Here is a 13,131-nt window from a genome sequence, read left to right on the forward strand (position 1 = left end):
AAAAAAAGGCAAAGCAAGACTTTCCACTTATTGTGCAAAGCAATTCAACCCCAGAGGTCCTTCAGAAAATTGGACTTTCTTGGTACATTTAAACTAAGGTCCAATGTTTTACATTAATTTTCCCATAGTATTCTAGCCAAGGCAACCAAGACAGGTACTGGATAAACATAATTTTAAATTACGAAGAGTGGGATTCTCACCAAACTGGCAGTAAGGATGGGAGGATTTGGGACCAGGGCCTCCTGTAGGAATGCAAATGCCACCAGCAGGTTTGCCCAGCACACCAGCCCGGCACAGGTGCCATGGTGACACCCTACGCTCTGCCATAAATGCCCCCAGGACTCCGGACCTCCTGCGCCTCTAGTCGCTCCCTAAGCACACTCGGTCAGTGCTGGTGCCAGCCTCCGACTCCAGCACGACAAAAACCTCAGTGCAATTCCTAAGCATTGTTTGTCATGCAGTTGCCAGTGGGGCTGTCACTGCTGTTAACTGCCAGAAGCAAGGGGCAACAAGGAGATCTTTTTTTTTTTTAAAATACAGGTGTAAATTTGAAGAAATAAGCTTGGTCACATTTCAAGATGCAGCACGTAACACCTGAAAGATTTGGGCTCAAATGAACAGCACAGTCAAGAAATTCAAATCTCCCAGCTTCTTCATTCCCTAAAACATAACAAAAACGGGGAGCGACGGAGGGGAGGACAAGGTACATGAACCACATCATAAACCGCACATTCCAGTGCCTGGCATATTAGAGACATAGAAAATAATAATAGCAGCCAATATTCATTAAGTGTCTATTATTTACTAAACATTCTTCTAAGATTTATATTATATACATATTAATTCACTTAGTTCTCACAGTACTCTTTACAGGGGTCATCAAACTGTTTCTGCAAAGGCCAGAGAGCAAATATTTGGGGACTTGTGGCCCCAAACGGTCCTTATCCTGATCACTCAGCTTGGCTGTTGTAGTTCAAAAGCAGCCATACACAATATAAACACATTGGCACATCTGCATTTCAATAAAACTTTATCTATAAAAACAAGAGATGATCCAGATTTGGTTTGTGGGCCATAGTTTGCCAACCCCTGCTCGGTGAGTTGGGTACCATCATTATCTCGATTTTATAAATGAGAAAACAGAGACATAAGGGATAAACTGACAGCCGAAGGTCCATCATGAAATCTAATTACAAACTACCCACAACCAACAACTGGATCACAGCAGCTGCGGACATCACCATCATTACTAGTAAGCCTCTCACCCAGTTCAAACCCAGGTTTTCCTAATTCAAAAGGGGCTGGCCAGCCAGCCAGTCACCAACACCCTCAGGGCTGCCTAGAGGTTGAAGATCCAACTCCAGTCCTCCTTCTTCTTCCCCTGATGTTCCAGGTTGAAGTTCTCCCTGCCCTGAACCCTCAGTGCCCTTATTCTCCGTACCTCCCAGATTGCTTGACTTTTAATTTTATGCATTTTTCTCCCAGCCCATTTGGAGGCCAGGACCAAGCATGTCACAAGTGCTCATTTCATATGTGTTGAATGCATGTGCAAACCCATTGACAGTGGGTGTGCAGGCCAAGACGGTAGGGGACTCAGGGCAGAGGAGGAGGGTGACTCACCAGTCCGTGGCAGGCACTGAGGGCTGCAGTCCCAACTCTGGTGCCCTGCTGCAGAACTGTGCCCCTGAGATGGCAGGGGGTACCGGAGGAAGCCTCCATCTTAACATGGGAGAGGTTCCCATATCTCCTCTCCACAATGTAGTTTTTGGAACATAATCCCTGATTGACTGTCAAGTTAAAAAGCAGGTCCTTCTCCTCATGTAAAATTCTGTAATACACTCGGTCCTCAGGATCATCCAAATCTCTCTTCCTCCTGCTGCTGGAGACCAGATGGTATAATCCATATGACAGAAAATGCCCGCTCGCATCTACTCGGACAGGGGCCACCAAATGGTATTCCGGCAGGGCCTTGATAAAATGCTCTGAAAAAAAGGAGACACAGAATAAGAGTAAGAGATCCCTGCTGAGTCTGAGGCAAGACAAATACATCCCCTGTTTGGAACTTAGCTTGTTAATTGCAAAATCCTGTTGTCGAGGTGAAGTTTAGAGATACTTCCCACCATACAAATACCATCAGTATTAAATCCCTGAACAACTCAGATTGACCTGGGCCATCTGAGCTGACACTAAGGTAGAGCCCTGGTTGTCAGATGTTTTACCAGAGACAAATTAAGACAAGAATTCATTCGTGAGGAATATTGTTAAGAAATGTGCAAGATCAGTAAGACAGTGTAACAGCAAAGAACAAATCTGACTCCATATTAGATCTGTTTCTTTGGCTTTAACCCTGTGCCCTGTTTTCTAGGCTTAGTCTTGCTAGATCTGCACCTTTTGTAAAGGAATGTTGCCTTTAGCCTGAAATATACAGGAGAGCCTATTCGCAAGGCTCTGACCTTTTAGGATATTAACACTTTTGTACTTACATAAAGATAACAAGTTGCAGAATAGAAAATAACGTTGGTTTTGTTAGAGGTTTTACAGGAACACCATGAGCTGACCCATGTGGACAGCTACAAGAACAAAGAATTGCTACACCAAGAAGTTTGCAACAACCAACCACACCCCCTCCCGTTTTTAGTATAAAAGGAGCCTGAATTCTGACTTGAGTAAGATGGTTCTCCAAGACTAGTCTGCCATCTTCTCGGTCTGCCGGCTTTCCAAATAAAGTCACTTTTCCTTGCTCCAACACCTGGTGTCCCAATTTATTGGCCCATCGTGCGGTGAGCAGAATGAGTTTGGACTCAGTAACAACAGGAACATTTCAAGTCTAGAGTTCATGAACATAAACCACAGAGCTTCCCTGTTTATTACAAGGAGTGTAAATGTAATAGAAAAGAACAAATCTGACTCCATATAGATCTGTTCTTTTGGCTTTAACCCTGTGCCCTGTTTTCTAGGCTTAGTCTTGCTAGCTCTGCACATTTTGCAAAAGAACGTTGCCTAGAGCCTGAAATATACAGGACAACCCATTTTCAAGGCTCTGACCTTCAAGGATATTTACACTTTTGCACTCATATAAAGATAACAAGATGCAGAATATAAACTAATGTTTGTTTTATTGGAGGTTTACAGGGGCACCATGACCTGATCCACCTGGACAGCTGCAAGAACAAAGGCTTCCAAGAACAAAGAATTCCTACACCAAGGAGTTTGCAACAACCAACCACACCACCTCCCCTTTTTAGTATAAAAGGAGCCTGAATTCTGACTAGGGGAAAATTGTTCTCCAGGACATTAGTCTGCCATCTTCTTGGTCTGCCACCTTTCCGAATAAAGTTGCAACTCTTTGCCCCAACACCTTGTCTCCCAATTTATTGTCCTGTTGTGCAGGGAGCAGAACGAGTTTGGACTCAGTAACATAAATGCCTCCAGAATTTCCAGTTAAGTCAGACTGGAGGAAAAATGCAAAAGCCCAGTGAACCCATCATGTATACTCTGACAGGCCTTGCACAAATACAGCATGTGTTCTGTAATACAGCAAGGAATGCTTCAAGGAACTTGGGTGTTTATTTTCACAAAACATACAAATTAAATGGTAAAGGAGCATATTAGGATCAGAGGCACTGGAGTCAAAATATGAAAATTGCCACTTTAAAAATGCAAGACAGCAATACTACAAAGCTACAGTAATCAAAACAGCATGGTACTGGCACAAAAACAGACATACAGATCAATGGAACAGAATAGAGAGCCCAGAAATAAACCCAGAAGCCTACAGCTAATTAACTTCTGACAGAGGAGGCAAGACTACACAGTGGAGACAAAACAGTCTCTGCAGCAAGCGGTCCTGGGAAAGCTGGACAGCTGCACATAAATCAGTGAAGTTAGACCACTCCCTCACACCACACACACAAACAAACTCAAAATGGCTTAAAGACTTAAATATAAAACAAGAGACAATAAAACTCCTAGAAGAGAACATAGGCAAAACATCTGCTGACATAAATCATAGCAATGTTTTCTTAGGTCAGTTTCCCAAGACAATAGAAATAAAAGCAAAAATAAACAAATGGGACCTAATCAAGCGTATAAGCTTTTGCATAGCAAAGGGAACCATAAACAAAATGAAAAGATAACCTACGAACTAGGAGAAAATATTTGCAAGCAATACAAGTGAAAAGGGCTTAATTTCCAAAGTATACAAATAGCACCTACAACTCAATAACAACAACAACAAAAAAAAAAAAATCAAAAGATTGGCAGAAGACCTAAACAGACATTTCTCCAAAGAAGACATACAGATGGCCAGCAGGCACATGAAAAGATGCTCAACATCACTAATTATTAGAGAAATGCAAATCAAAACTACAATGAGGTATCATCTCACACCAGTCAGAATGGCCATCATCAAAAAGTCAACAACTAATAAATGCTGGAGAGGCTGTGGAGAAAAGGAAACCCTCCTATACCATTGGTAGGAATGTAAATCAGTGCGGCCACTATGGAGAACAGGATGGAGGTTCCTTAAAAAACAAAATAGAGTTACCATATGATCCAGCAATTCCACTCCTGGGTATATATCAGAAAAGACGGAAGCTCTAATCTAAAAAGACACATGCATCCCAATGTTCATAGCAGCACTATTTACAAAGCCAAGGCATGAAAGCAACCTAAGTGTCCATCAGCAGATGAATGGATAAAGAAGATGTGGTATATATATACAATGGAATATTACTCAGCCATAAAAAGAATAAAATAATGTCATGTACAGCAACATGGATGGTCCTAGAGATTATCACACTAAGTGAAGTAAGTCAGACAGAGAAAGACAAATATTATATATCACTTATGTGTGGAATCTAAAATATGACACAAATGAACTTATTTACAAAACAGAAATAGACTCACAGACATAGAAAATAAATTTATGTTTACCAAAGGGAAAGCGGGGCAGGGAGGGATAAATTGGGAGTATGGGATTAACACTACTATATATAAAACAGATAAACAGCAAGGCTTTATTGTATAGCATAGGGAACTATATTCAATATCTTGTAATAACCTATAATGGAAAATGATTGAAAAAAGAATATAGATATCTATTTATATATGTATAACTGAATCACTTTGCTGTATTATAACACAGTATTATAAAACAACTATACTTCTGTTTGAAAAAAACATAAGACAAGTACACTGGTTCCTTCCTTCCATGCACAAGACCACAAACACCTTTTGACTTACTCATATTTACATCCCCACCATTGCCTCCTCATTTTCCTGTTTGAGAATAATAAGAAATCCAACTAGTGGGGAGTAAGAATCAGGCTCTGGATTATAGACTACTTAAAGCAAACCATTAGCCATTTAGTAAGATAAACTAATCTTTTGCTTCAGGCCAAAAAAAAAAAACAAAAAACAAAAAAAGGAAAGGAAGGGAGAGATGGAGAGAAGGGAGGAAAGAAAAAAAAACAAAGAAGGGGGAGGGAGGGAGAGGAAGGGAGAGAAAGAAAGGGGAGAAAGTTCTACTTACCACCTCCCAGCTGTATTCCCTGCACTTTGTAACCTGTGTTACTTTGTTCAAGTTACCTCCCCAATTACAATGTCTTTCCTACTCTCTATCAACATCCTATTTTCCCTGCTTATGTTTTAAAGTCCCAACTCAAATCCTCCCTCTTCCTTCTCCCAATGTCCCTGGTTGAAATTCTCTCCCACTTCTGAACTTCCAGGTCCTCACTTTCTGTAGCTCCCAGAACAGCCTGATTTCACAATGCCTTTTGTTTATTATTTCTTCCCAAATCCTTTGGAGGTCAGAATCTTGCACATCCCAGGTGCCCAATTCATATGTGTGGATATAGCACTGAACACGTTTTTTGCTGGCTAATCGAAAAAACTGGACTTGATGGGGTACAATTATAAAAGAGCTTTTTTTCCAGACAACTGCCTTCAAACACACTTGTCATTCATCGGTGCCTTGGATGAAATATGGGACAGACAACACAAAAAAACAAACAACCCGATTGAAAAATGGGCAGAGGACCTGAATAGAAATTTTTCCAAAGAAGACATACAGATGGCCAGCAGCCACGTGAAAAGATGCTCAGCACCACTGATCATCAGGGAAATGCAAATCAAAACCACAATGAGCTATCACCTCACACCTGTCAGAATGGCTATTATCAAAAAGATAACACCTAAGTGTTGGCAAGGATGTGAAGAAAAGGGAACCCTCCTACACTGTCGGTGGAAATGTAAATTAGTGCAGACTCTATGGAAAACTTAATGGAGGGGCCTCAAAAAACTAAAAACAACTACCAGGAATTCCACTCCTGAGTATTTTTCCAAAGAAAACAAAAGCACTAATTCAAAAAGATATATGCACCCCTATGTTCACTGCAGCATTTTTTACAACAGCCAAGATGTGGAAGCAACCTAAGTGTCTAACAACAGATGAATGGATAAAGAAGATGTGGCATGGGTACACAATGGAATATTCTCAGCCATTAAAAAAGAATGAAATCTTACCATTTGCAACAACATGGATAGGCCTAGAAGGTATTATGCTTAGTGAAATTAGTCAGATAGAGTAAGATAAATACCATATGATCTCACTTATATGTGGAATCTAAAAAATATAACAAAACAACAGATACATAGATACAGAGAACAGGTGGTTGCCAGAGGGAAGTGGGTTGGGGGATGAGTGAAATAGGTGAGGGAGACTAAGAGGTGCAAACTTCCAGTTACCAAACAAATGAGTCACAGGGATGAAATGTATAGCATGCGGAATATAGTCAATACTTTCGTAATATCTTTGTATGGTGACAAATGGTAACTAGACGCACTGTGATGATCACTTTGAAATGTATAGAAATAATTGAATCACTATGTTGTGCACCAGGAACTAACATAGTGCTGTAGGTCAATTATACTTCAACGAGAGAGAGAGAGAGAGAGAGAAATATGGGACAGAACACGGTTTTCACTCTCAGGTACTAACAAGTAGCTTCTGTTTTTATGGGTAAAAAGTCCAGACCCATTGCTTCTAACTGCAGCAGTTAGGAGCCGCAGAGCAACACAAACAAACCTTAAAAACAACACTCAGTGAAAAATAAGAAACAAAACAAGTTAATACAGAGCCATTTACATTAATGGGAAATACACAGGGAAACAATAATACATATGGAACCCATTAAAAGGGGTTTTTTATGTGGAGGAATGGGAGTGGGGAATAGGGACCAAAATGCATATGTAAACAAAACAAGAAACGTGTTATGCACAAATTAATAACACTAGTGTGCGTGAACCAGGAGTCAAACTGACTCGGGCCTCTGTCCTGCCCGTTCCCCAAGGAATATTTGGACCTAGCTGGTATCAGAGCTTCACTGCCCGCCCCAGTCCAGACCTCAGGCATGGAATGGCCAGGTTGGGTGGGGTCGGCTGTGATCGGCTTCTCTAATACCTCTCTCCTGCTGCACTTTTCCTCTACAACTCACAGTGACGTCTCTGGTTCCTCCACGGCTGGAGCAGAGGAAAAGCAGTTAGGGGCAGAAAAAGCTTTATTCCACTTATTCATCTTGGAGTGGTACCCCCTGTATGTGGTCCCATCCAGATGCTGACTCCTCTCAAAAGAAGCTCTTTTGTCTCTAAAGACACATCTCAAAACATTAAACATAATTTCTGAAAGTATAAAATGAAAGACTAACTTGCCTAAGTTCCAGGACATACTGTTCAAAGAATAAAAGAGCAAACAAATGTATAGCTTTTGACCCAGCTGGTTTTGATCTAATGCACTTTTAAGAGAGCCACCATAAGCGGGCTGTATAATAATACACTGATAATAAGTATAGGAACCATTTCATGAGCACTTGCTCTAATATTCCCCATTTAATACTCACAACAACTCTGTGACACAGATCCAGTTCCTATCCCCATTTCATAGACTAAAAAACCGAAATCTAAGAGGTCACAGAGCCAACATGCAATATTCCTTGGACTAAAATTTTGTGCTTCCTATTTTAAAATCGTGTCCTCAGCCACCGCACTTCGTGTACAGAAGCAGCTGCCCTTGGTGGAGAGCATAACAGAGCAGAAGGAACAGCATTGTCCCGGGGGATCGTGATCTGAGACAAGAAAAGAACTGCTTGACTTTTCTTTAGAAGCTTCAATTCGCTCAGCAATAAAGGAGAAAATAGCTATCTCTTTATTGGGAGGAGTAATAGGAGGTAAGACCAGTTTCACTGCTCCGGTTTTATTATAAAGGAGGGAGCTGAGCCACATCAGCCAATGGGTGTGGGTGGAAATAGGAGGCCACTTACAGAGTGTGGTTTATGTGGGCGGCCCAACTGTACTCAGCTCATCTGTACAATGGGCATAACAAAAATAGTATCCCTCTCTTAGGGTGGTTATGAGAATTCAATATATCAATACACGTAATAGATTTAAAACACTATCTAACAGATAACATTATCTAAACACTAGAACTTACTATTACTATTAAACATAGAAACTTGAGGGGAGGTGCCAAGATGGCAGAGTAGAGAGACTCACAGCTCGCCCTCTCCCACAAATACACCAAGAATTACATCTACAAACCCACTGAGTCGCACAGAACACTTACAGAACTCGAGCAGAGTGTCTCTTTGCTTCGAAATACAGGAGGATTCTCACAAAATCATACTGTACAACAAGTTCATACTGTATAGTGCAGGGAACTACAGTCAACATCTTGTAGCAATTTATGGTGAAAAAGAATATAAAAATGAATATACGTATGTTCATGTATGATTGAAGCATTATGTTGTATACCAGAAATTGACACAACATTGTAAACTGACTATACTTCAATAAAAATAGATACATTAAAAAAAAGAAAAAAAGAAACTTGGCTACTAGGAACCCCTGTGGCCTTAAATGTATGCAACCTCCAAGCAGAGACGGGGAGAAGCCCGCACTCATCTTGGCTTCCTCTCAGTAGACGTTGAGTTTGAAAGATGAGCTAGCTACTATACCGGCCAATAGAAAGCAGGGCTCAGAGGGGATATGACAGGGATGGAGAAATAAGACGTCAGGAAATAATAACTCCTAATTTTCACCATTTCTATGGTCAAACATGGCATTAAGAGTATACCAACTTGGTCTTGTCTAATCCTCACAATTATCTGGGATGTTACAAACACATCCCTCATCTTAGCCTTCATTCCCACCTCTGTAAGACAATAAAGAGGGGTGAGGGTTCATGCTGGGGCAATCTGACCCCAGAGTCCCCCTCTTCTAACCGCTGCCTTCACTCTTCTCAAAGGTCTACCACTGAGGAGCAGGCATCAAGGTTGGGTGTTTACAAGGCTGTGGGTGGGGCTGAGACACCCCTTCATCACAGCACAATTTGCACTAGGATCACTGGATGTAAAACATAAGCCACAAATACTTTCATCTGCCTTGTTTAAAACTAGATTTGAAACGTTGGCCACAAGTTTAGATGACACTCCATGAGAAACTGAGGGAAGCCTGTTTTGACAACTGCTTTTGAAAACACAAATCACCAAGTCATCTTTTACCCTCTGCTTAGAAAGAAAGGAGAGAGGTGAGTGAATCTGTACCTTCCAGACTTTGTAAAGTCTGGGTTAAATCTCTATTTTTCGTATCTCATCTATCTTAGAGAACAACTGAATTTCTTCTAAGACTCGTTACTACAAAGGGCAATGAAATTCCTGTGACAGTAGGAAGTTTATATTCATAATTATCCTTCATGTGTTGTTGTAACCATTTAACTGTATTTTTATTATAGAAAACTACATACACCAAAATGTTGCAGAGAATCGTATCACTTCAACACGGTGACTCAAAAGTTGTTAAATACACTACAGGAGATTGATCGGATTAGCTCACCAACCCTGTGATATCTAACCCGCAGGCAGCGACTGCTTATGGTTAACTACAACAAATACAATATCAAAGCTGTGTATATATGTACCACATCTTCTTTATCCATTCACCTATTGATGAACACTCAGGTTTCTTCCATGTCTTGACTGTTGTAAATAGTGCTGCTATGAACCTTGGGGTGCATGTATCTTTTCAAATTAGCATTTTCGTTTTCTTTGGCTGTATTCCCAGGAGTGGAATTCCTGGATCATACGGTAATTCTATTTTAGTTTTTTGAGGAACGTCCATACTGTTTTCCATAGTGGCTGCACCAACTGACATTCAAACCAGTAGTGCACAAGGGTTCCCTTTTCTCCACACCCTCACCAACATTTATTATTTGTTGACTTTTTGATAATAGCCATTCTGACAGATGTGAGGTGATATCTCATCATGGGTTTGATTAGCAATTTCCCTGATGAGTGATGCTGAGCATTTTTTCATGTGCCTGTTGGCCATCTATGTATCTTCTTTGAAAAAATGTCTATTCAGGACTTCTGCTTATTTTTTAATCACTTTGGTTTTTTTTTTAATATTGAGTCATATGAGCTGTTTATATATATTTTGGACATTAACTCCTTATCAGTCATATCTTTTGCAAATATTTTCTCCCATACAAAACCAACATTTTTTTGATGGTTTCTTTTGCTGTGCAAACACTTTTGAGTTTAATCAGGTCCCATGTGTTTATCTTTACTTTTGTTTCTTTTGCCTGAGGAGACAGATTCAAAAAAAATATATTTACATGATTCATGTCAAAGAGTGTTCTATGTTCTCTTCTAGGAGTTTTATGGCTTCAGTTCTTACATTGAAGTCTTTAATTAAAATCTGAAATTATTTTTAAAGCCTAAATATCTATACATCACTAATAAGATCAGAGCACTGTACAGGTATTTTTCAGTATCAGCTCCTCTCAGCACATACCCTAAAGGTGACCAAGGAAGACAACCATCTCTCACTTTCCAGAAAAGAGAAAGCAAGTCCCAGCGGAGTCTGCTCTACACTGAGCTGAATTCGTTTAACAAAGAAGATGTGGAACAAGTGGAGCTGAAAACCAACCCAAGAGAATGTGTGTCTTTGAACCAAATCATCTCCAAATGCCCTGGGAAGTGCTCGCAGGCTTTGTTTGTGCTGCGGGCAGAAGAGGGACTTTTCACAAAAGGGCTGTTTTTCAAAGGACAACAAACACTGCTATTTTAAACTTGGGGGTGGGAGATGGTATCAGGACAGTTTACACAAGCCAGTGCTGGCTGATTGACATCTCACCCCGGTGTCTGTGGGCTCCGGCTTCCAAGGAAAGCAAAGGGACCTGCTTCTGATGGCTCTCGAAGGCAACAGCAGAGGAGCTCTCCAGCCAGTGTCTGAACTTCACAACATAGGCAGAAACCGCCAACAAAGTCAGGCTGGTGATGTCTGCCACCCAAGTGGTCTTGGGGATTAAAGGGGGTCAGGAAGCTATGGAAGCTTCCCAAGACTTGAGCACAGTCAGCAGACACAGGACTTAACGGATGCTAACCCCGTGCTCTGTGTGTGTGTATTGTCTCTATTGTTGCTCTCGGACAATTATGCTTGGTTTTAAGAAGCCAGCCTCTGGAGTCAGGCTACCTAGGTTTAAAACCTCACTCCACTATAGCTAAGCCCATAAACTCCCCAAGCTTCAGCTTCCTTGTGTGTAAAGCACGGATAGCACCCACAGACCCTGCACCCCAGAAGGCTGTTGTCTGTGGTCAAGAGGCCGACATAACAGAGTGCCTTAGCAGTCCTGGCGCATAAGACAAGCTCCAGCCACGCGGGCCACAGCTGCCGTGTGACTGTTTTCTCCCAGAAGCCCAACCAACTCCCCACTAAATGGGAAGTATCTCTGACATCTGCAAGTCCAATAAAAAAAGCAGAGGCAACAGTACCATTCTGCTCAGGGTGTTAGGTTTTAAAAATGGATAATAACAACAAGGAGGATCATAAAAACAAACTGTCCATCCCAACTCCTCCAGTTTTCCTATAGCATCACAAGAGTTTTGGGAAACTCAAAGAGAATTAGCCAGCTGTGATCAGGAAGACAGGACAGGGAGAGGTGAGCCCCCGTGGCTGGAAATTTTCTCCGCAAGTTCTTATTTTTACAACACAGCCCTAAATCTTTCCAGGAAACCAAAACACAGCCAAGCTCACTCAGCAGGGGAGCGGAATCACATTTCCCCTTCCCTCACCAGAAGTTTAAAACTAGCTAGAAACATGGCAATGACTGCCAGTGGCCGGTTGGAATTTAAAAAACAAAAAAACATTTTCCGCGTTCAGAATCTGAAAACAGGGATTGAAACGGTGCAGCATTCCGAGGAGACAAAAGGGGAGGAGGATTGCCAGCTACCTCTGGAGTCCTCACTGCAGCATCCTTAGTGTAAAAGGGATTGGGATCCTCGCCTTTCAGTAAGAAGTAAGGAATCGCACCTTAAACACTGAAGTCTGAGAAGCCCCGCGTTACTGAGCTCCCGGACCAGATTTCCTCGCAACCGGCAATTCGGCCAAACGGCTTTGCGGAGTTCAGTCGAGTGGGGGAAGGGAAAAGGGAGCAACCAACTTTTCACGAAGTCTTACCACTGCGGTTTTCCAAGGAAATTTTTAAAAAGTCACTAACCTTGCCTCTTGTCCGGGAAGTGCACCGGGCCCGGCTGGGGTTGTCTCCCATAGCAAAGGGCCCCAAAGTTCAGGAGCTGAGCCACAACGGAGAGGTCTGCAAGCCAGCTCCTCTGGGCACATGGCATGATTCAGTTGTTGGGGAGAAGAAAAGTCAACAAGTTTTAGCTCTCAGCTCAAGAAATCAAGTCCTCGCCTGTGGCCGAGCAGGAAGATGCAGGGGTGCATGGTCCAGGCGTGGGGAAGGAGAGGCTGCAGGGCTGCCCACGATCTCCCTTTGCTTTTTTAAGCATAAAGGGGCTAGTTACCTTTCTGTTCCCTCCCTCCTCCTGAAAGGGGAGTGATTCAGCTGACAGCGTCTGCTTTCCGCGGGGTGTGGAAAGGGTCAGAGCGGGCGGGCGCAGCCCACCGCCGATCCCCACCCCTTCGCCTTGTGCGCGGGGCCTCGCCCCCAGCTCCGCGCATCTTCCTCCGGGACTCCCACCCCCGCGCTCCGCCGGCCCCGCCCAGAGCCCGGCCGAGCCGGCCAAATAGGGGAGCCCAGGGAGAGTCACCCTGGGCGGGACTGCGAGTGAGAGG

The 13,131-nt window shown here is 42.4% G+C and overlaps 1 protein-coding gene across 3 annotated transcripts in view; it reads right to left on the bottom strand.

Moving 5' to 3' along the window:
- Positions 1-13,016, bottom strand: part of ADAMTS12 (ADAM metallopeptidase with thrombospondin type 1 motif 12) — a 287,460-nt gene extending 274,444 nt beyond the window's left edge. Inside the window, exons 1-2 of one of the 3 annotated variants that reach the window (XR_004316312.1) lie at positions 12,554-13,016; positions 1,621-1,982 (exon numbers count right to left, since the gene is read on the bottom strand). Coding sequence is in view for 2 of the 3 variants with exons in the window: in XM_032470755.1 (XP_032326646.1) it covers positions 1,621-1,982; positions 12,554-12,680 (489 nt within the window). In the remaining variant the exon portion in view is untranslated. The remainder of the gene's footprint in view (positions 1-1,620; positions 1,983-12,553) is intronic. The other 2 variants (XM_032470755.1, XM_032470748.1) reach the window with 2 other exon arrangements.
- Between the last annotated feature and the right edge of the window lie 115 nt (positions 13,017-13,131).

The sequence above is a fragment of the Camelus ferus genome, chromosome 3 (genome assembly GCF_009834535.1).
Source record: "Camelus ferus isolate YT-003-E chromosome 3, BCGSAC_Cfer_1.0, whole genome shotgun sequence".
NCBI lineage: Eukaryota > Metazoa > Chordata > Mammalia > Artiodactyla > Camelidae > Camelus > Camelus ferus.